Raw genomic sequence first — 23,790 nt, forward strand, 5'->3', positions numbered from 1 at the left:
CATCCACTCAGTGAGACTCCGGAGCTCTGCCTGCTTCTGGGGACTTGAGCGTTGCACACAAAGCATTTCAGAGAATGCTACCCTGGAGGTTCTGGATTTTAGCTTTCTACCTAAAAGCCTAAATTTGATTTCCAGAATCTCCCTCCCACATTTTCTTATGTCGTTGGTGCCTACATGTACCACAACAGCCGGCTCCTACTCAGCTCTGTCTAAAATCCTATCTAGGTGATGCATGAGGACCTCCAAACACATAAACTCCTAGTTTTTGCCTGCCTTCTGATTAGGCATTTAATACAGACACTTAAACACCCTAAAGTATATACCCCAATAGGTTACTTCTCCCCAAAACTTTTAAGTTCTAAAATTTCCCCCAGCAGTACTTACTGATACTCTTTAGCCACCAGTAAGGTGAACTACTCCTCTAAGTGCTCCCATAGGATTGTGTCTAGGATGAACTTATGCTCTTGTCCCTTAAATCCTTGCCTTAATAAAGAGCTTGAGAGAGGATGTCAGCAGACCAATTGCTAATATTGTGAACCTTTCATTGTCTTCTGGGACTGTCTCTTGTTGGCTCAAACAGACTGCTGTCCATCCTCTTTTTAAATATATTACTGCTTGACCCTCTTGTTTGGGCTAACTATAGTCCAATGTCCTCCCTCCCTTGGTTAGCTTAAAATCATTGAAACCATGATTTATACTCAATTAACAGATTTCATCAAAAAACATCCAGTCAATGACCTTTTTCAGTTTGTCTTAGGAAATTATACCGCAAAGAAACTTAATTTTTGTCTAGTTCAACACTATCATCAGGGGTTTCAACAGTGGCATTGAGTATGTTTTTGACCTTTTGTCATATCCGCCACTTTCGATACCCTTGATCATGGAATCTTGCTGACTCGTTTGAGATCATTACGAATATCTGGTACTGTTCCCAACTGGTTTGTTTCATCCTTGTCTAATAGAACCCAAGATGTTAGACTTGGGAATATTAGCTCTAACTGGAATGCTGTGATCAATGATGTGCCACAAGGCTGTAAACGTTTTGCTGTTCTTGGCATACATTATAGAATTTGTCAACGATATACAGTTCTATGTTCAAAATTCATCATCTTGATCTGAGACTTTTCATTTGGTTTCACTATTTCTGCAATGTCTTTTTATAACAAATTAATGTTGAATATTTCCAAACGGAAATGATTGTTCTTTGTAGATGTCTCATATGCAATATCCCAATGTCATTTGACTTTGATAATTACAGAATTTCATTTAGTAAATAAGTGTAAAACTTAGGGGTAATTATTAATTCTAGGTTATCATTAACACCTCAGATTAAAGCTGTCATCAAGTCTTCTTTATTTAAAATTGCATATGATCAGAAGACTGCGGCCGCTTTTGGAGTTACCGGATTTTCGAACCATTCTGCAGGCTTTAATACTGTCTGGGCTGGACTATTGCAATGTTCTTTACATTGGGCATCCTGAAAATGCCCTGAGCCTGTTACAACTAGTCCAAAATTCTGCAGCACATATTTGATAGGTACTCCAGTGTGTGACCATATAACCCCCATGTTATGCTTACTATACGGGCTACCCATTAAATGGAGGATCCAGCACAAACTAACATCATTGTTGCACAAGATTGTTCCTGGGGTTCCTAACTTCTGGGTTAATACTGTCATAAGGATTAGTAAACCTTCCTGGACTATGAGAGTCTGCTAGAAGTTCCCACTATAAAGCTGGCAGAATCTTTTCTGTTGTGGAACAACTTCTCTGGAAGTCTTTATTGGATGTGATCTGAACATGATACACGCGTAACCCGAGAAAATCTGCCCCCTGCACGCGCCCAGCCTATTTTGCGTAGACTCGGCGGCACGCACATGTCCCGGGGCTTCGAAAAAGGGGCGGGAAGGGGCGGGTCCGGGGGTGAGGGGGCTGTCCGGGGGTGTGGTGGAGGTTCAGGGGCTGTCCTGGGGCAGTCCCGAGTCCTCCGGCACAGCGGCCTGTTCCGGGGGATGGCGCACCGGCTCGCGCAAGTTACACCTCCCTCGGGCCTGCCTTGGGCAGGCGTAACTTCTGAAGCAAAGGTAGGGGGGATCTAGTTAGGGCTGGGGTGTGGATTAGATAGGGGAAAGTGGAGGGAACAGAGGCAGCCTGAGTGGCTCGGCACACGCAAGTTGCACAATTGTGCACCCCCTTGCGCGTGCCGACCCTGGATTTTATAACATGCGCGTGGCAGCGCGCGCATGTTATAAAATCGGGCATAGATTTGTTTGCGCCAGGTTGCGCGAATAAATCTGCGCCCGTGTGCAGGTTTTAAAATCTGCCCCATAATGTGGCAACTCTTTTAAAAAGACTTTGAAAACTTATTTAAACAGGCTTAGTTAGAAAAAGTCTGTCTGCGCTCTTTCTGGGGGAAGAAACTGGGTATGTTTGTATCTAATCGGGCAAGTAGATTTGGAAATAATGCAGGTCTTTTGCACTTTTGATTTGGTCTGTTTGTTTAATGTTGTTATTGATGTTTTATTCTGTAATCCGCCTCTATCATTTTTTTTTTTTTGTATGATGAGTACAGATACATTTTAATAAATTGAAATTCATTCCAAATTTCCTAATTGTGGGACTTGTTGAAGCATGTCTCCATAATAGCAAAATATCTAGATTTGCTTCAACCATCAGGACTTGTTTCTCTCATATATGGGATCTTGGGATAACTAGTTATCCCACTCTCTAGGGGGGTTATTTACTGAAGGTTTATCGCGTACGTTAGGGCCTTATCGCACACGATAAACCCCTATCGCAGGTGAAAAGGACCTTTTAGCGTGTGATAGGATTTAAATTACCTGGAGGGGCGGGAAGGGGAGGAATCGACCACGGCACCGCTGCCGGCGATAATGTGAGGAACATGTTCACCGGCAGTAGCTTCACCTTTTACGGTGTCGCTATTTGCTGTGAAAGGCTGCAGCCAGCCGCACCATGGCCGGCGAAATCACACAGCCACAGTGCAAACGGCTGCGGCCTTTCGCAGGCCCACCCCACCACCTTTTTCGCGGGATTCATCATTCCGCGAGGAATGATTAATCCTGCCCTAAGTTTGTCATGTAACTCCAAAGTCTGTGATACTAAAATTTTGAACATTTAGGGCATTGTCACAGGTATTCCCATACAGAATTTCTCAAATATTCAGCCAGCAAGAATAATTGGTCAGCTGTTGAATAGAAAACTGGCAAGTAGAATTTATTTAAGAGCAGATGATTTCATACCTTATTACACATTTAATATCATAACTATAAGGTTATTGTTCCTATACTGTTGACCTTTGCACATACTGTCAGTGTCATGCCACTGTACAGTGTCCCCAAATTTAAACCAGTTATAATAAATAGTTTCCTGTCTGTGGATGAAACACTGCACTATAATCCCCCAGATATAAATTTTATTCAGTTTCACCTCACATTTTGTGATTTATCTCCAAGGTTATTGTTTTGATTTGTTTGTCCTTATTAAAGGATGTTCTCACTGACATTCCAAGATACTATAATCCCCGTAATCAGCTATTCATCCTGTACATATTTTTCACTGAAGATGAAAAGCTGCTTTTTCAATTGTAGTTAATATGACTGCATATAGGAACTATTTACCCTTGTCACACATTTCATTTGTACACATTGTCACTGACATCCTAGTGTATATGTCTCCAAGTTTTAGCCAGTTGCAGTAAACAGTTTTCTGTGTGTGCATGAAATGGCCATGGTTTCAATGGCTATGTGCAAACTGACTGACTTAGACTGGCTGTCAAGTTCATTTCAAAGAGGCTGTCACCATCTTCTATAAAGAACCTGCTATCTGTTGCCTACAGAAATGATAAATGGCACATTTACAGTTATTTAGCCAAGATGCTGCTAGCTGTCTCTGTAGGGCAGATAAAGGATCACATAGGCTAATCCAGACACCAAGGCACCACAAATTATATCAAACAGGCTATTCCAGATACCATGGCACCACATCTTTGGTAACTAGATCATTTTTGAAAGGCATTTGCAGAGAGAGGAACACAGCAGCCCAACACAGGCCATCAGAATGTAACATGGAGTCTGGGATATGCTTCATTCTCTCATTAAACCTATGTGTGTTAGTTTAATATTTGGTTTGGGCAGACTGGCAGCTGATTTGTCTCCGGAAGCTGTGCATATATTTATAGCTTTATCCCAGGACAAACAGGATGCTAGTCCTCACATATGGGCGACGTCACTGACGGAGCCCTATCACGGAAAACATTCTGTCAAAGTTTCTAGAAACTTTTGACTGGCATACTAAGCCCACTGAGCATGCCCAGCATGCCATGATCCCTCGAGCTACAGGGGTCTCCCTTCAATCTTCGTTTTTCCCCGCTGCAGTTAGCATCGCGGAGAAGGAGCCCTGTGTGAACTTCTTCACACAATCTTGTGTATAAAACAAATTAAAATCCCTCATTCTCATTCCCGACATCGGGGTCTATCTTCGACCACTGGCCAGTGAGTTAAATTCTTTCTTCCGACTCGATTCGAGTTTTAAAAAATTTTTGGTCAGAAAGCCATCAACGGCTGTCCTGGTTATTATGGCCACGGGATTTAAAAAATGTCCTAACTGTAATCAAACTATGTCGAATACTGATCCACACCTTGAGTGTGTCTTATATTTAGGGCAATCCCATGACGTTTTTTCGTGTCCAAAATGTACGGAAATGACCGCCAAAGGAAGAAAGGCATGACAGGAAAAGATGGAATATCTTTTCCACATCCAGTTAATGCTTTCCACATTGACTTTGACTCATTCGTCTCCAGCCGAAGCGTCGAAACATTTAGTTATCCAAAAGCGTCGAGTGGAGGACTCTGGAGACCGGCTGTCACCGACCCCGTCTGCAGCATCGACAAAATCAACTTCCGGGCTTGAAAAAGCCACCGAACATCGTTTAAAGCATTGACATCAGCATCGGCACACTTCGATTCCAGAGGCCCTGTTATCACCGGAACAACCAGTAGCCAAAAGACCTCGTCCGCTGGAGTTACCGAGGCCTGCAACCTCTAGAGGTGCCGGACATCGAGCCACCACACGGCCCTGTGGTAGAGCCGATGACGCCTTCAATGCCATCACCTATAGATGCTCTGACTACACCAGCTATAGCGGAGGAACTGAGCAGATTCATCCGCCAGGCAATGGGAGAAGCTCTTCAGGACTTGCATCCACCGATGACGCCTCAGATGCCAGTGCCCTCACTGAAGCCGACACCATTGTCGATGCCGGTGCCATCACCGATTCCGGGACCAGCACCGATGCCATCACCGGTGCCACCGATGATGGCACCGGTGACCAGCACCGGTGCCACCGATGCCATCACCGGTGCCACCGATGCCATCACCGGTGCCATCGGTGATGGCACCGATGGCACCGATGCTGGTGCCTGTACTGCTACCAGGGACCCCAATACTATTCCCGATGCTGTCCCCGATGCTGGTGCCTGTACCGCTACCAGGGACTCCAATACAACCAGATATATCATTTTTACAACCACTAATGGCAAAATTTGATGCCCTCATCGGTGCTATACCATTACAACCTGTCCCTACTAAACCAGCAGGTGTGGGTGATATTTCTGGTATATCCCCACTGTCCAAACCTCAACCAGGACCTTCAGGACTGTCCAGACCAATTATACCATCGATGTCACCAAGGCCTTCTCCTACTTCTCCTTCCAAGCATACACCATATGACTCCTGGGAGGATAGAAACACTGATTCCTCATCAGAAAGTTTTATGTCTGAACCATCTCCTCCTGAAGGAAGAAAGAAGTCACCTCCAGAGGACTTATCTTTCACCACTTTTATAAAAGACATGGCAGACACTATTCCTTTTAAATTAGTGTCTGAAGAGGATACGAGACAGCAAACCTTAGAGGTTCTTCAATTTGTAGATCCCCCTAAGGAAATCCTAGCTATCCCTATTCATGAGGTCCTGGTAGAGCTACAACATAGATTGTAGGAACATCTATGTTCAGTTCCACCAGTAAATAGAAGGTTGGACACCACATATCTAGTACAGCACATCCCTGGCTATCAAAGAGCACAACTACCACACCAATCAGTAGTGGTCAAATCGGCTCAGAAAAAATCCAAAAGAGTATGACCTCATTCATCTTTCCCGACCAGGGAAAGAACACAGAGTCTTGGCAATCTATGAAGGAAAGTCTTCCAAGGATCAATACTTAATTCCAGGATAGCGTCTTACCAACTTTACATGACGCAATACCAGAGAAATCTCTGGAAACAAATGCAACAACTCGCTGAATCCCTGCCTCAACAGTATCAGGACTCAGCTAATGCAATTATCCATAAAGGATTAGAAGCAGGAAAACATGAGGCTCGTGCTGCATACGACAGTTTCGAAACTTCCTCAAGTGTGGCAGCTACTGGGATCAGTGCACACCGTTGGGCCTGGCTTAAAGCCTCCGACCTTAGGCCTGAGGTCCAAGACAAGTTGATAGATTTACCTTGTGTGGGCGACAACCTTTGAGGATAAAAAATTCAGGACGCAGTAGCCCAACTTAAAGAACATACAGAGACACTGCATCAATTATCTGCTGTCCCACAAGACTCTTCCACAGTGTCACGCGAAAAAAACCAAAAAGAATCAAGGAAACCGTACTACAGGCCACGGAGGTACTATCCACCAGCACCTCGGGGCAGATCTTCCCGACCACAACAAAGATCCCAGCTCAGACAACATAGAACCGCTAGGCCTCAATAGCCATCACAAACATGCCCAACTGCAGGTTTTTGAGACAAAGCCAGAGAACACAGCCAACTCAACAACCCCAACCCAACCATACCAGTAGGAGGTTGAGTCTCCTTCTATTACAACCATTGGTCAAGGATAACAGATCAATGGGTACTCTCCATTATATCACGGGGTTACCAACTCAATTTCCTATCAATTCCAAAAGACTCTCTACCAAAGTCTCTTTGGATAAACAAAGATCATATCACTCTTCTGCAAGCAGAATTATCCACCCTTCTGAGAGCCAGGGCTGTGGAACCAGCTCCCCGGCCTCAGCAGGGCAGAGGATTCTACTCCCGTTATTTCCTCATTCCAAAGAAAACAGGAGACCTACACCCCATACTAGACCTTCGAAATCTCAACAAATTTCTACGGAAAAAGAAATTCAGAATGGTCTCCTTAGGCACCATGCTTCCCCTTCTTCAAACAGGAGACTGGCTCTGTTCTCTGGATCTACAAGTTGCTTACACTCACAATCCAATATTCCCTCCTCATCGCAAATTCCTGTGTTTCCTGGTGGGTCATCAGCATTTCCAATATCGGGTTCTACCATTTGGACTTGCCTCAGTACCCAGAGTTTTCACGAAATACCTAGCTGTAGTAGCAGCACACTTACACAAGGAAAGTGTACACGTTTTTCCATATCTGGACGACTGGCTCATCAGAAGTCAATCTCAACAAGGAGCTCTTGCCTCTCTCAGACTCACAATCAATCTGCTCCACTCGATGGGTTTTCTCATCAATTACCAAAAATCCCACCTCATCCCGTCTCATCTACTGCAATTCATCGGAGCAGAATTAAACACCATACTATCAAGAGCCTTCCTACCCAAGGACCGGGTGGAAACAATTTCCTCATTGGCAAACTCGCTACATTTCCAGAAACAGGCTACAGCTCTTCAGTTTCTAATTCTGCTAGGCCACATGACCTCCAAAGTTCATGTCACACCTATGGCCAAATTAGCCATGAGAATAACCCAATGGACATTAAGATCACAGTGGATACAAGCCATCCAACCACTGTCATCTCCAGTTCAAATAACCCACCAGCTACATTCATCTCTCCTATGGTGGGTAAACAAGGACAACTTGCACAAGGGCCTACCCTTTCAACAACCAATTTCACAGATAACTTTAACTACAGATGCATCCACCTTAGGCTGGGGAGCTCACATAGACAATCTCCAAACCCAAGGTACTTGGACGACACTCAAAGCAACATTTCAAATCAATTTCCTGGAACTTCGAGCTATACGTTATGCTCTGCATGCCTTCAAGGACTGCCTTTCACACAAATCTGTACTTGTGCAAATGGACAACACAGTTGCCATGTGGTACTTGAACAAATAAGGAGGTACGGGCTCGTATCTCCTTTGTCAAGAAGCCGCATGGATTTGGGACTGGGCCCTGACACACTCCATATTTCTCCGGGCCACTTATCTGGCAGGCATTCACAACGTAGTTGCAGATCGCCTCAGTCACCAGTTCCAACCTCACGAATGGTCTCTAGATCCATTAGTAGTGACCAAGTTATTTCAATGTTGGGGTCAACCAACAATAGACCTCTTTGCATCCGAGCTGAATCACAAAGTGGACAAATTCTGCTCTCTGCACAAACAGAAACACCAGTCAGCCAAGGGCACCTTTGCTCACCCTTGGAACTCAGGTCTTCTATACGCATATCCCCCGATACCGCTAATAACCAAAACTCTAGTGAAGCTGCAACAGGACAAGGGGTCAATGATACTCATAGCCCTGTATTGGCTTCGACAAATGTGGTTTCCCATACTTCTCGACCTCTCTATCACTGAACCAATTCGCCTGGGAATACATCCCACTCTTATAACTCAGGATCAGGGCAGGTTGCGTCATCCCAACCTTCAATCCCTATCTCTGACAGCCTGGATGTTGAAAGCTTAATCTTGCAACCAATTAATCTTTCAACTAATGTCTCTCAAGTGCTTGTAGCTTTTCGTAAGCCTTCCACACGAAAAAAACTATATTTCGAAGTGGAAAAGATTTACCATATGATGTACACAAAAAGGTATAGATCCTTTTTCCTGCCTCACAACCTCTTTATTAGACTATCTATGGCACCTTTCAGACTCTGGTCTCCAGACCTCGTCAGTAAGAGTACACTTAAGTGCAATCTCAGCTTACCATCATACACCAGTATGATGCACCAGTATCCATGCAACCTCTTGTCAGTAGATTTATGAGAGGTTTGCTTTACCTAAAACCCCCAATATGTCCACCAGTCACAGAATGGGACCTTAATGTGGTACTAACAATACTCATGCGTTCTCCTTTTTAACCCATGAATTCCTGCAATGTTAAATTTCTCACATGGAAGACTATCTTCTTAATAGCCATTACATCTGCTAGAAGGGTTAGTGAGTTACAAGCACTTGTCACATACTCACCCTATATAAAATTCCTGCATGACCGAGTGGTACTCCGTACACATCCAAAATTCCTTCCCGAGGTAGTTATGGAATTCCATTTGAATCAGTCCTTAGTTTGCCCACGTTCTTCCCAAGGCCTCACTCTCACCAAGGTGAGAGGGCTTTGCACACCTTGAACTGTAAACATGCACTTGCATATTACCTAGACCGCACTGCAGTCCATAGGAAATCCACTCAACTCTTTGTTTCTTTTGATCCAAACAAACCAGGTAAAGTAGTGGGCAAACAAACTCTATCCAACTGGCTAGCAGATTGTATAGAGTTCTGCTATGAAAAAGAAGGCCTTCCTCTCCAAAGGCGAGTAAAGGCACTTTCAGTAAGAGCAATGTCAACCTCAGTAGCACAATAGCTGACATATGTAAAGCTGCAACATGGAGTTCTGTTCACACCTTTGTAGCTCATTACTGTTTGGACAAAGAAGGACAACAAGATTCAGCCTACGGACAATCTCTTAAAGAACTTGTTTCCAGTATAATCCCAACTCCTTCTACATCCAACCTGCTGTGATTTCAGGCTGCCTCAATTTTTCCAACAATACTTCCCTGTTGATCCACTACAAAATGATTCAGCCTCTAGCTTGCTAATCACCCATATGTGAGGACTAGCATCCTGCTTGTCATGGGATAAAGCAAAATTGCTTACCTTGTAATAGGTGTTATCCCAGGACAGCAGGATGTAGTCCTCACAAAACCCATCCGCCACCCCGCGGAGTTGGGTTCGATACGTTTTATTATTTTATTTTTGCTAACACTTATTGCTACACACGAGACTGAAGGGAGACCCCTGTGGCTCGAGGGATCATGGCATGCTGGGCATGCTCAGTGGGCTTAGTATGCCAGACAAAAGTTTCTAGAACCTTTGTCAGAAAGTTTTCCATGTTAGGGCTCCGTCAGTGACGTCACCCATATGTGAAGACTACATCCTGCTGTCCTGGGATAACACCTATTACAAGGTAAGCAATTTTGCTTTCTCTGAGGACAAGCAGAAACTATACAGTCACACCAAGGGGATGACATCATCAGATGGCATCAAATTGAAAATAGCTCTCTCATAACTTAGGAAAAAACAAGACAAAAAGTCTGTGTGATAATTCCCTTGCTACCATTACTGTGTGCATGCCTCAATCTTTTTTGTCTGTCTTGCAAAACAGTTTCTGCTGTCTCATCTATCGCTGAGAATTCTGGAAAGTTTTTTCTGGATTTTTTCACAGTCAGTTGTCATTATTTTCTTCATTGCTACAAAATATTTGAGGGTAGGTAAAAAAAATGTTCATTATGTTCTAAATGCCACCATAAAATAGCTAATCAGGATCTATATGATCTTTGTTTTATGTGCCCAGGCCCTGATCACAACACAATCAGTTGCAGCTCTTGTGGTGAAATTTCACCTTGGTCCCACATAAACTGAGATACGAAGCTCAAGTATGAGGTTTCATTTCTTTCTGTTATAGAAAGAGAGAGCACAAAAGAGCATCTAGGAAGAGTAGAGTCTAGCACTCCCCTTTGCTTGGAAAATAGGCATCAAAGAGCTCAATCCTTGGTTTTGTCGTCAAAGAAGCAACACGGCGAGGAAACTTCAACAAAGAGACAGCACCATGGGACCATCTCAGAACTGGCCTCATTGGGGCAGTCTGATGGCATCAATATCTACAGCGCCGAACAAGGCCATTTGCGCACTTGTGTGTGCTGTCATCAAGCATAAGAACATAAGAAAATGCCATACTGGGTCAGACCAAGGGTCCATCAAGCCCAGCATCCTGTTTCCAACAGGATCCAATCCAGGCCATAAGAACCTGGCAAGTACCCAAAAACTAAGCTAATGGCAATGGCTATTCTCTAAGTGAACTTAATAGCAGGTATTGGACTTCTCCTCCAAGAACTTATCCAATCCTTTTTTAAACACAGCTATACTAACTGCACTAACCACACCCTCTGTCAACAAATTCCAGAGTTTAATTGTGCGTTGAGTAAAAAAGAACTTTCTCTGATTAGTTTTAAATGTGCTCCATGCTAACTTCATGGAGTGCCCCCTAGTCTTTCTACTATCCAAAAGAGTAAGCAGATGAATATTCCCATAAAAGGTGAAGCGGCATTGAAAAATGCACAAGATAGAAGAACTGAGGCCATCCTTATGCAGGCCTTTGAAGTGATGGTAATAATTTTGCAGATATCTTCTTGTTGCTCCCTGGTGGCTCGCTCTTCTTTACTTCTCTCTCAGGAAGTTGATGAATCTGGTGTGAATTCCAAGGCAGTGATGGAACTTGCAGTCATCTTTTTAACGGATGCAGGCTGCGACCTGGCCTGCACTTCGGCCAGAGGGTTGGCTTCAGTAATAGCTGCTTGGTGTAAGCTTTGGTTCAGGAATTGTTCAGCTGATAACATTTTGAATGGCTCAGGCAGTGTCATCAGTGCAGATTAGATTGTTGTGTCCCTTCGAGATTTACCAAGCTGCAACGTGGTCCTCCTTACATTCTTTTTCCAGGCATTACCACCTGGATGTGCAGGCTCAGGAGCATGCAGCTTTTGCATGTGTAGTATTGATCGGACTGCGGGAAGCCTTCCGCCCTGTTTGGGAGTAGCTTTGGAACATCCCACTGGTCATGGATTCACCTATCCGAATGCTAAGAATGGAGAAATTACTACTTACCTGATAATTTCCTTTTCTTTAAAGAGGATAGGTGGATCCACCTTCCCGCCCTTGGTTGCAGAATTTTTATTGTCCTTCTTTGTGGCTGTGTATTCCAGGGATTATTAGTAAGTGTCAATCTTAGTTTTTGGGTACTTGCCAGGTTCTTATGCCCTGGATTGGCCACTGTTGGAAACAGGATGCTGGGCTTGATGGACCCTTGGTCTGACCCAGTATGGCATTTTCTTAAGTTCTTATGTTCTTAATCCTGTCCCTAAATTTGCGTTTACGCTCCTTGTCTGAGCTCAGTGGTCTCCTGTTAACTGAGGGCTGGAGTGGTTGTCTGTTAATAATCAAGTTTTTGTTAGTTTGTCCACAGTTGGCTTTTGCAGAAAATACTGTCAGGCTGATGTCAGTGCAGGGGTACGTATACTGTGATGTCAGCTGTGCTCTGTCTCCATCTGCTGGTAGAGGTGCATAACCCTCTGGTCATGGATCCACCTATCCTCTTTAAAGAAAAGGAAATTATCAGGTAAGTAGAAATGTCTCCTTGCCAAAGGTTATTGAGAGGGCTGTCATTGCCCAACATCAAGCATTTTTTTATGCTACTGACTTTCTTGACCCCTGCTGGTCTAGATTTAGGACTAATTTTATTACATAAATAGTGCTTGCTGTAGTAATGGATGACATGCTGCTGACTATGGACAGGAGAACAATTTTTTTTTTTTTAAAATCTTACTGGATGCCTCTGCCATTTTGATGCAGTGGACCATACAATCCTTGCTTTCAGACTTTTTATAGCAAGAATTAGAGTTGTAGTAGTTAGATCAATTTATTTCTGTCAAATAGACAACAGAGGGTAGTAAAGGATAATGTTTCATCTAAAACCTTGGACCTTGCCTTTTGAATTTCCACAAGGGTCTCCCTCATGTCCTATTTTATTTAGTATTTATTTACAGCCCCTTGGAAACATCATCCGGAACTGTGGCTTAAAATCTTATATTTGTGCATGATATAGAAATTACCTTTTCATGATATCTATGCTAAGGCCATGAATGTTCTGAACCATTGTCTAATTGGAGATTATTTAGAGGATACAGTTTAATAAATTAAAACAAATCCCAGTAAAATCAAAATTTTCTAATCTAAACTCTGCAATGGTAGTTTTTAATCCTTCTCCAGTGCTTGTGATTTTTCCATTGAAGCCCTTGTCCCAGGTTTATAGCTTAGGGATTGTACTTGATTCTTCATTGAGTATGAAAAGCTAGGTGATTATGGTGGTGCAAAACACATTTGAAATCCATGCTTGGATAAAGATTTCAAGATTATTATGCAAACTATGTTAACATCATATGTTGATTATGGCATTGTGATAAATTGGTCTTCCATTGAAAATAATATATAAATTATGGGTAGTACAAACAGGTCTCTCCCTATTTTAAATATTGTTAGTGTTTTTATGTACGTCTTATTATAAGCCACCTAGAACACTGAATAGTGTGGCCTATAAATATTTAAAATAAATAAAATGCAGTCCAAAAAATGAGCAAGTACAATCCCATGTCATAGAAATCTTCATTGCCTGCAGGTCTAGTACTGGATTGAATTTAAAATTTTAACTTTAGCCTTTAGAGCCTAAGAGTCGAATGACCATTATATTTGAAAGATTGCTTATTCTGGTATTCCTCCACTCAGCCTCCCAGGTTGAACCAGGAGGTCCAACTCTGTGTAATATCTCTGAAAAAAAAAAATTAGAATAATCCATACCAGAGACTGGGCCTTCTCAGGCATTGTCCAATGTCCTGTCACTATTTCATATACTTTCCATTGATCTGCATAAGAAAACAATTTCTTAAAAACTTGGTTCATCAAAGAGAGTATAAGCTCAATGAGGTTTTAATGAATGTATTTTCAGTATTTATTGCAGGTTATAGGAATCATTTATTTTGTCTGATTGGAGTTTCCAATTTGTAAAAGATTTGGTATGGTTTTATTGCTGCCCTCCTTTCTTATTTATTTTAATGACTCTTATTTATCGGATCTTAATTATGATACTGGTTCATTTATCAATTAACATATTATTTTAATATAATAAATATGGTTATTAGAAATCCCCCCCCCCCCCCCCAACATAAGCATGCCGTTCTCATGGCAGTTCAGATAAAATTATATGCATTGTAGAACAATATGCCTGATATGACCCAAATTGAAGGTGAGCAATTTTCAAACAGCCCATTTTCGCCATTTTACCTAAGGAAATGTTTTTGTAATATTAAATGTATTTTGTTGTCACTACTTGTTTTACATTTGATATATAATGTGTTTGTTGTAGTATTCATTACATATGCGGCTATTGTGATCTATATTGGATTAACCTGTTGATCAGAAAAGGCAGAATATAAGATAAATTCAATTGTTACATATAGTTTGTGGCTTTGTTTGTGGTTTTGTTTTGTGGCATTATAATCCGCTTTGAGTAGAAAGTTTTTTCTGTAATAGCAGAATATAAATCAAATCTTATATATACCGTTTTCTCACTATGGACCTCATTTTCCAAAATGGGGGCGGAGTTGGCCCCGGAAGAGGAGGGGTCGGGGCGTCACCGGGGCCGATGCCACGGACGACGAAAAGGTAAGGCCCTTTTCGCGTCCGAGTTTGCGCCCAATAGCTACACCTTCAATGGTGGCGTTATTGGGTGCGAAACCGGCAGTGATTGCACTGCGACGGTGCGATCGCTGCTGGCTAGCGCAGGCCCACCCCCCGTTTCGGCCTCCCGCCCCTCATTCCCTAAAGTATCACAGGCCTGCGATACTTTAGAAAATGAGGCCCTATATATCCAAAACCTTCCTCGTATACCATTTCTTGAGTCATATATTGAAGCTGTTGATATTACATAGCCTGTCAAAATGCATATATTGGGGACACAGTAATATACAAACAAGAACACGGGGTAAATTAGCCCAGGTTAGAAATTTAAGAGTAGTAGCACTGAGGCCATGACAGGTGGGTGGTACTGTTCATAAGTTTAAAATTTGTGCTAATTTACCTCTGTGTGTATACTAAAAACCTGACACTAAGGATAAACTGAGAGCCCTGGAAAGATATTGGTAGGTTTTCTTCTAGTAAGAGAATAAGGCCTGCTTGTATGTGCTATATAATGAATGAGTAGTGTGGAAGAACAGAGACCAAAGCTTAATTAAATAAATTCACTCCTTATAGGTTGTTATGGAGTTCCTTCCCATGAAATCCATAATGGATGGTTGTGTTCTCGATGCAGAATTGGAGCCTGGACAGCAGTAAGTTAAATTGTTTATTTTTTGGAATCTTGAACAAAACAGGACTGTGTATAAACAGAAAAGAGATTTTTTTCTGCTGCATTTGAACACTGATTGATGAGAAAAAGTGTCACTTGAATATTCCAGTATTCTACAAAATGCAGTATAAAAAGGTAATTGTTTTTGCGTTATAAAAACAATTTAAAGTTAAACAGATTACCTGTATGTTCTGTACTAAACATTAATGCAAAACATATCCCTTTAGAAAGTGCTGTGTTTTCTGTAACTAATGAACTACAAAGTAAATTGAAATTTTTGAGTCTTTATGGTTTTAGGAGCAGAGTTTTTGGCAGGCATTGCAGGTATTAGAAGGTTAGGCAAGATCAATTAAAGGATATAATAGCAAGAAAGAATTAGAAATGAAGACAGAAGAAAATAGCTAAATATTCTGTGAAAGAGAAACTCAAGTATCAAAAAGAACGATGGAAACAGAAATGTGATGGCAGAAAAAGACCATACGGTCTATCTTGTCTGTTTATTCACAACTATTACTAATCTCTTCAATACTTTCCACTCCTTTAGAAATCCCCTGTGCTTATTCCATTTATTTATTTAAAAGTTTGTGTCCCATTATCTCAATAATTTTTAAAGGCTTACAGAAATACATTCATAATTGTTATAAATTAAAACAGCATACAAACATAAAATAACAATTAAAACATAGAAGTTAAAATACAAACTTAAAAATGAAATTGACTAAAGGAAGACTGAATTAACTTGTTTTCATGAATTCAGATACTGTCCTTGTTTTCACAACATCCACTGGAAGGTTATTCCAGGCATCCACAGAATTCTGTAAAGAAATATTTTTGAGATTACTCCTGAGTCTACCCACTTTTTCCTTTATCCCATTAGCCTTCATTCTAGAGCGACGTTTAAAGCCCACCTCATGTGCATTAATACCTTGGAGGAATTTAAATGTCTCTGTCACATTTCTCCTATTCTGCCTTTTCCCTAGATTACATATATATTTAGATCTTTGACTGGCCCAATATGCTTTAGAACAAGGACTACTGACCACTTTAGTAGCCACCCTCAATACCAACTTATACAAGCACCCACACACTCAAAAGGCCAAACCCTTGATTTAGTCTTTATTAACTCCACTTATGCTTCTGATATCCAAGAAAAGACAAAGATCATTCCCATACAATGGTCCGATCACTATTTAATTAATTTTTCTCTTAATATAAACTGCTCAAATATTACTAATTCTAATGATCACTGTTTCATTGTTAAGCAAAAATTTATCTCTACAGAAACCTTTATTGACGCTGTAGTTCCTAATCTTCCAACCACATTAGCTCCTACTATAGATGAGCCCATTCAGATATGGAATTATTCAATATCTTCATCCTTAGATTTAATTGCCGCATTAAAAACAATAAAAATACGACAAAATAAGAAGAAAACTAATGCTCCTTGGTATACCAACTCTGTATACTTTTTGAAAACTTCTCTCAGAAAGCTAGAATGGAAATGGAGATGCAACCAAACGCCAGAAACAAAAACTGCATTTTATTGTCTACTACGTCAGTATAACAAAAATATAAATTTAGCAAAAAAGTCCTATTATGAGAATAAAATATCAAAGGCAAATGGTAACCCAAACATTTTATTCAATATTGTAAAATCTTTAACAGTTACTCAAAATGGAAATTTAACTATTCATGATGCAGCTTCTTGCAATAAAATTGCCAAATATTTCAAATCCAAAGTTTTAGACATATCTAACCAATAGACAAAATTTCCATTACCCTCTTACAGCTTTCTTGAAGTTAACTACAGTTGGTCTGGATTGTCTCCAATTACCGAGAATGTCATACAAACCATTATGAGGAAACAAAATCCTTCAAATTCGCCTGATAACCCCTGTTCAGGATCTTTCTTTAAAGCTTTAGCACCCCATGCAAGTGACTTTCTTAATCAATTAGCTAATCAATCTTTGGAATCTGGACATTTTCCAGCCTGTCTAAAAAAAACTTCTATTCTCCCCATTCCTAAGAATAAATCCAAAGATTCTTATGAGCCTAGTAGTCTTAGGCCTATCGCTTCACTAACATCCTTAGCAAAACTTATTGAATCAGCAATTCTATCTCAGCTCACAAATTATCTAACTGAAAACGATATTCTACACACTAATCAGCATGGATTCCGTAAAGGTCACTCTACTGAAACTCTTTTACTTACATCCTTTGACACTATTTTTCGGGCTTTTGATTCCTAATCAGATTATATTATTGTTTTCTTAGATATATCCGCAGCCTTCGACACTGTAGACCATCAAATTCTCATTTCCATTCTCAAATCCATAGGTGTCTCAGGCTTAGTTCTTCAATAGTTTGTTTCATTTCTATCCGATCACATTCAGCAAGTCAACATAGATAACCATTCATCCAATCCCTATACTATTGCTTCAGGAGTCCCTCAGGGTTCCTCTTTATCACCCATCCTCTTTAACATTTATCTGTTACCTCTTTGCCACATTCTTGCTTCTTTAAATCTCCAGTTCAAAATTTATGTTGATGATCTACAGTTTATGGTACCTTATGAAATATCATGGCCACATACTCTTTCTTTAGTATCTTTATATCTCACAACAATTAATACTTGGCTATCTCACAATAGACTAAAACGTAACCCAGCTAAAACTGAAATTATCCATCTGTCATCTATTACGGAACCAACCAATGGTCCTCCATCTCATCTACTGTTCAAAGATACTTCTATCCCAATATCCAAATCAGCAAAAAATTTAGGTGTGACCATTAACACCGATCTATCTCTAAAACAACATGTATTACTGGTAAAAAAAAAAAAAATTTATAAATTGCAACTTTTGTAACGACTTCAACCTCTGCTTTTTTTCCATGACTTTCGCACTATTCTACAATCACTTCTATTCTCTGGGCTTGACTACTGTAATTCTCTTTACATAGGTCTTCCGGATAGCACACTTCATTCACTTCAATTAGTTCAGAACGCAGCTGCACGTATTTTATCAGGTTCTTCATTAAAAAATCATATTACCCCCATACTTCAGTCCTTACATTGGTTACTGATTAAAAATAGAATACAGTTCAAAATTTTAACTATTGTTCACTCTCTTATTCATAACTCTAACTCTACTACCCTCTGTTCTCTTCTTCGTATATATAAACCATCCAGACACTTAAGATCAATGAACAAAAATCTTTTAGACATTCCATCATCTAGACTGGCATGCCTTGATATCACCAGGAAAAGAGCTTTCTCTATATCAGGTCCAACTCTTTGGAACGCTCTACCATATTCATTAAGATCTATTTCAAACTCAAAACAGTTTAAAAAAAAATCTCTAAAAACACATTTCTTTCAAATCGCATTTAAAGTCACACCCTCTAAATAATCAAACAATTACCCATATGGCATATTGCTTCTTTTCATGATGAATCACTATTTATAATTATTGTTTATTTTTCTCCTCAATTTTTTTACTTATATATTTTTTGTAATTTTTAATATTGTTTTTTATTATTTTATACTTATATTTCTATGTTTTTTTTCAATGATATTGTACACCGTTTTGACTAAACTCTGTTTGTAAAGGCGGTATATAAACATTTTTAAATAAATAAATAAATAAATTCTATACAATTTATATCCTTTTGAAGATGCAGTCTCCAGAATTGTGTATGATATTCCAAATGAGATCTCAACAGGGACTTAATACAGGGGCAATATCATTTCCTTTTTTCTACTGAGCATTACTCTCCCTATGCATCCAAGCATTCTTTTAACTTTGGCTGTTGCCTTATCCACCTGTTTGGCCACCTTAAGATTATCAGATATGATTACATCCAGATCCAGTTCTTGTTTTGTACTTAGAAAAATTTAACTCCTTAGACTGTACCACTCCCTTGAGTTTTTGCAGTACAAATGCATGACTCTACATTTTGTAGAATTCAATCTTAGCTACAAAACTATAGATCATTTTCAAACCTTGTTAGATCCCTCCTCATGTTTTCCATACCTCCCTGCATGTTTCCATACCTCCCTGCATGTTTCCATACCTCCCTGCATGTTTTCCATACCTCCCTGCACGCCCCGACTGTATTGCTTTATTCTCCCTGATTCTATTCAATGCCCAATCCCTCACCAAGAAAACGCTAATACTCAATGACCTTCTGCTGGACGCAAATCCGGACTTCTGCGCCATAACAGAAACCTGTCTTAAACATACGGACACTGCACTAATAAATCAACTTCCAACACAATCCTATGATATTTTCTCCATTCCCCGATGGAAAAAAAGGGGTGGGGGTATTCTCCTAGCAGCCAAAAAAGATCTGAGACTCGCACAATATCCAGTTAAATCACCCACTAAAATTGAAACAGGCCTTTTCAAATCAAATCATCTGCAAATCCTACTAGTCTATGCCCCCCCAGGCCTTCTAGACTCTGACGCCTCACCCATTCTGGAATTAACAGCGTCACACCTAAATCTGGAGTCCCCAGCCATAATCCTTGGAGATTTTAATTTACATGTTGACGACCCCATTCTCTCAACCAACTGTGAAACATTCCTAACCGCCATGTCTGCCATGGGATTCAAACAGATAATCAACAAACCTACCCATAGAGCGGGTCACACCCTGGATCTCATTTTTGTGAACTCAGGCATCTCACACTCAGCACAACCTGTCTGCAAACAAGTCCCCTGGTCAGACCATACTTTAATCTCTACCACCATTTCACTGGCACAAATGAGCAAAAAACACTTCCCTCAACCACAATTTACTTACAGGAAAGCTTGCTCCTCCGATGACCTCCACAAACACCTAGTCTCAGAACTCCCTCTCATAGACGTCTCCACTCCTAATTCAGCCCTCCACTCCTGGTCCAATATAACAGAAACGGCAGCAAACAAACTTTGTCCACTGGTAACAAAAAAACTCAAACACAACGCATCCAAAAGACAACCATGGTTTAACGAAGAACTTCAAAAACTCAAACATTCCCTTCGACAGAAAGAAAGCAAATGGCGTAAAGCACCATCACCGACCACCCTCTCTGCTTACAAAATCGCCCTCCACCTATACAAGTGCTCTACATTAAAAACTAAAAGGGATTTCTACGCTCTTAAGATCCATCACCTTATTTTCGACTCAAAAGCTCTCTTTGCTTACGTATCAAACTTAACTCAAATCAATGCACCTGACATTCCACTCAACGAAGCTCAAGAAAAAGCAGATGAGTTGGCCCTCTTCTTCAGCAATAAAATCTCTAACCTTCTAACTCAGCTGAAGTCTAATACCTCTGCGCCATCCAGCACATATTTCCACCCCAACAAAGACATTTCTCTCCAATCATTCGAACCCTTCACAACTTCAGAAATCCAATCAGTACTGAAGAAAATGAAACCCTCATCACATCCATTTGACCATATCCCGACCAAACTGCTTCTCCTAATCCCAGACACCATCTCCAAAGCTCTGGCAGACATTATCAATTGTTCTTTATCCCAAGGAATCTATCCAGACGACCTCAAAATTGCATCCATCAAACCGCTCTTAAAAAAACCTAACTTAGACCCTAAAGATCCTACCAACTTTCGTCCAATCTCCCTTTCTTAGCCAAGGTAATGGAAAAATTAGTTAACACCAAATTATCGGACTACCTCGAAGACCACAATATCCCGTTCCCTACTCAATATGGCTTCCGTAAATCATTAAGTACCGAATCACTACCCATATCCCTGACAGATTACCTCATCATGGGCCTCGATAAAGGTCATGCCTACTTACTTATCCTCCTAGACCTCTCAGCAGCATTCGATACTGTTAACCACTCCATCCTCTTAAATCAGTTAGCTGACATCGGCATAACAGGTACGGCACTCGCCTGGTTCAAAACATTCCTTGGGAACAGAGGCTACAAGGTCAAAATACACAACAAAGAATCTCAGCGTTATCCCTCTTCTCAAGAAGTTCCGCAGGGCTCTTCCCTCTCACCCACGCTCTTTAACATTTACCTTCTCCCTCTCTGCTAGTTGTTAACCAAACTGAACCTAAAACACTTTCTATACGCCGATGATGTCCAGATCGTCATCCCCCTTAAAGAATCCATCACAAAAACTCTAGAATTCTGGGAAAAGTGCCTTCTAGAAATCAACGGCCTCCTCTCCAGCCTAAACTTAATCCTAAATTCTTCAAAAAGCGAACTCCTAATATCCCCGGAAAACAGTAACATCACTACAAATCCACCAGCCAACTTACAAACACCTCAAATAAGAGACCTAGGAGCTACCATTGATAATCGGCTAAACCTAAAATCATTTATTAATCAAACTACCAAGGACTGCTTTCATAAACTTCATGTCTTAAAAAGAATAAAGTCCACAACAAGCCGAGCACAACTAGCACTCAAATCTATATCCAAAACAGAAGGTGAGTACTAGAACAAAGAGTATACAGTCCCGGAATTCCACATCAATTTTTAATGTCACACATTTTTATTATTCATATTGGCAACTCCACTGTGTAAATCAGCAACTGTTTCAACAAGAAGGGTCCCCCGACACGGACCCGTGTTTCGCCAGGGGCTGCATCGGGAGGGACGCACAAAAGAGTTTAAATGAGTACTGTAAATAAAACATAGACATGGGACTGTATTAGAGGAAGCAACCAGTGCCAAAAATAATAAAGATTTCATAAGTCTAAAATTTAAAGAAAACACTTACCAACACGAAGTCTTTAGGAAGCATAACAGGGAGCGCGTTATCTATAATCAGACAAGGAGCTTTAAAGCTGTCAAAAGGCGCCAAAACAGTCACAGACCAATCAGCTGAGGGGAAAACCCACCAATCAGAACCCAGAGTTCTTATCCAATCACAGGTCAGGTAAAATGAACCCATTCAATTTCTTTGTTTAACCCTGCCGGAGTAACGGTGTTCAAACGGTGAATCCACCGTTGTTTATACTGAATCAAGTGAGAGTCAAAATCCCCTCCCCTAGGGAGGGCAGGGACCACTTCTAATACAAAAAAGAATATGTCTGATACTGTATGAGATGAAGAAACCCAGTGGTATACTCTTTGTTCTAGTACTCACCTTCTGTTTTAAAAAGAATAAAACCACTTTTCCACTCTCATGACTACAGAACAGTTCTGCAAGCAATAATCTTCTCTAAGTTAGATTATTGCAACTCTATATTATTAGGTCTTCCCTCATCTCACACTAAACCTTTTCAGATGGTTCAAAATACGGCAGCCAGAATATTGACAAACACTAGGAGAAGAGATCACATATCTCCAATTCTCAAAGACCTACATTGGTTGCCAATTCACTATAGAATCATATATAAGTCCATTACCTCTATCTACAAAGCTATCCATCAACACTCTCCGCTCAACCTACAAATCCCATTCAGAAAACATACCTCCTCCAGACCCATCAGAGAGTCCTATAGAGAATCTCTACAGGTACCACACCAAAACCTCTCAGCATATAACTTTCAGAGACAGGGCATTCTCCACAGCAGGACCACCCCTATGGAACTCCATTCCACCGGATCTGCGACAGGAACCCTGCCTTCCAACATTCAGGAAAAGACTCAAAACGTGGCTATTTAAGAAAGCCTTTCCAGACCCCAACTGAACCTTAACTCTCCATTAACCAACTCTCAGACTTTACCTTAACATGGTAAACAATATCTCTGCGAAATTCCATAAATTAGTAAATACCATAAATTTGTAAATTTTTTTCTCTCTGTTAAATTCCTATCAACTTTTCACTGCTCCCAGTTGTGTATTTCCCTGTTTTATTGTAACTGCTACGTTTTTCGTTCCGCACCTGTTAATGTTTTTATTGTATCTTCTTTTTACACCCCTTTGTTAATTGTAAACTGGCATGATGAGATACCTATCGCGAATGCAAGGTTCTCTCAACCTAGCTTGATGGACTCTCTGCCTGGGTAACATCAAGCTAGGTTGAGAGAACATTGCCCAAATCTCATCTTGGAGTCAGTTTCCTCACTTCAAAGGTCATCAAATCTTCATGAGACCACTGTTCTGTTTGTAGGTGTCACGTAGAATGTCAAAGTGGCCCCTAACCCCCTACACTCTTACCTAAACCCCACCTCGAGTTACTAGGTGGGCCTACCATAGGGATAGAAATACCTACCTATGGGCCATGATATTATGGCCAGGCACTCTCTCTCTCTCTCTCTCCCTCTCTCTCTCTCTCTCCCTCCCCCCTCCCATTAACAATGGTCCCCCAGTGGTTGAATGTAGGAAATACAACACAACCAGCACTTATTGCAGAATCTGAAAATGGTATCGCAATTTGCGCTAACTTAGCTCTTCGCACAGGTAATTAGCGCAAATTGTGATAAATGCTATATTAGCATAAAACACACCCCTTTTGCTATCGCATGCGGTACTTACCACATTTTGATAAATCCAGGCTTTAGTCACTTAGGGCCTATACAAGGTTATTAATTTTATTTGTTAGTCATCTATGTGGAACCATGTTAAAGGCCTTTCTGAAATCTAAGTATACTATATCTTGTGCTCTCC

General features: G+C 40.8%; 1 protein-coding gene across 10 annotated transcripts in view; it reads left to right on the forward strand.

The window, feature by feature from the left end:
* Positions 1-23,790, forward strand: part of KDM4C (lysine demethylase 4C) — a 1,194,550-nt gene that overhangs the window by 804,677 nt on the left and 366,083 nt on the right. For all 10 annotated transcript variants that reach the window (XR_003857317.1, XR_003857316.1, XM_029605175.1 and 7 more), the window contains one exon: positions 15,119-15,195. Coding sequence is in view for 8 of the 10 variants with exons in the window: in XM_029605175.1 (XP_029461035.1) it covers positions 15,119-15,195 (77 nt within the window). In the remaining 2 variants the exon portion in view is untranslated. The remainder of the gene's footprint in view (positions 1-15,118; positions 15,196-23,790) is intronic.

This window comes from Rhinatrema bivittatum, chromosome 1 (genome assembly GCF_901001135.1).
Source record: "Rhinatrema bivittatum chromosome 1, aRhiBiv1.1, whole genome shotgun sequence".
NCBI lineage: Eukaryota > Metazoa > Chordata > Amphibia > Gymnophiona > Rhinatrematidae > Rhinatrema > Rhinatrema bivittatum.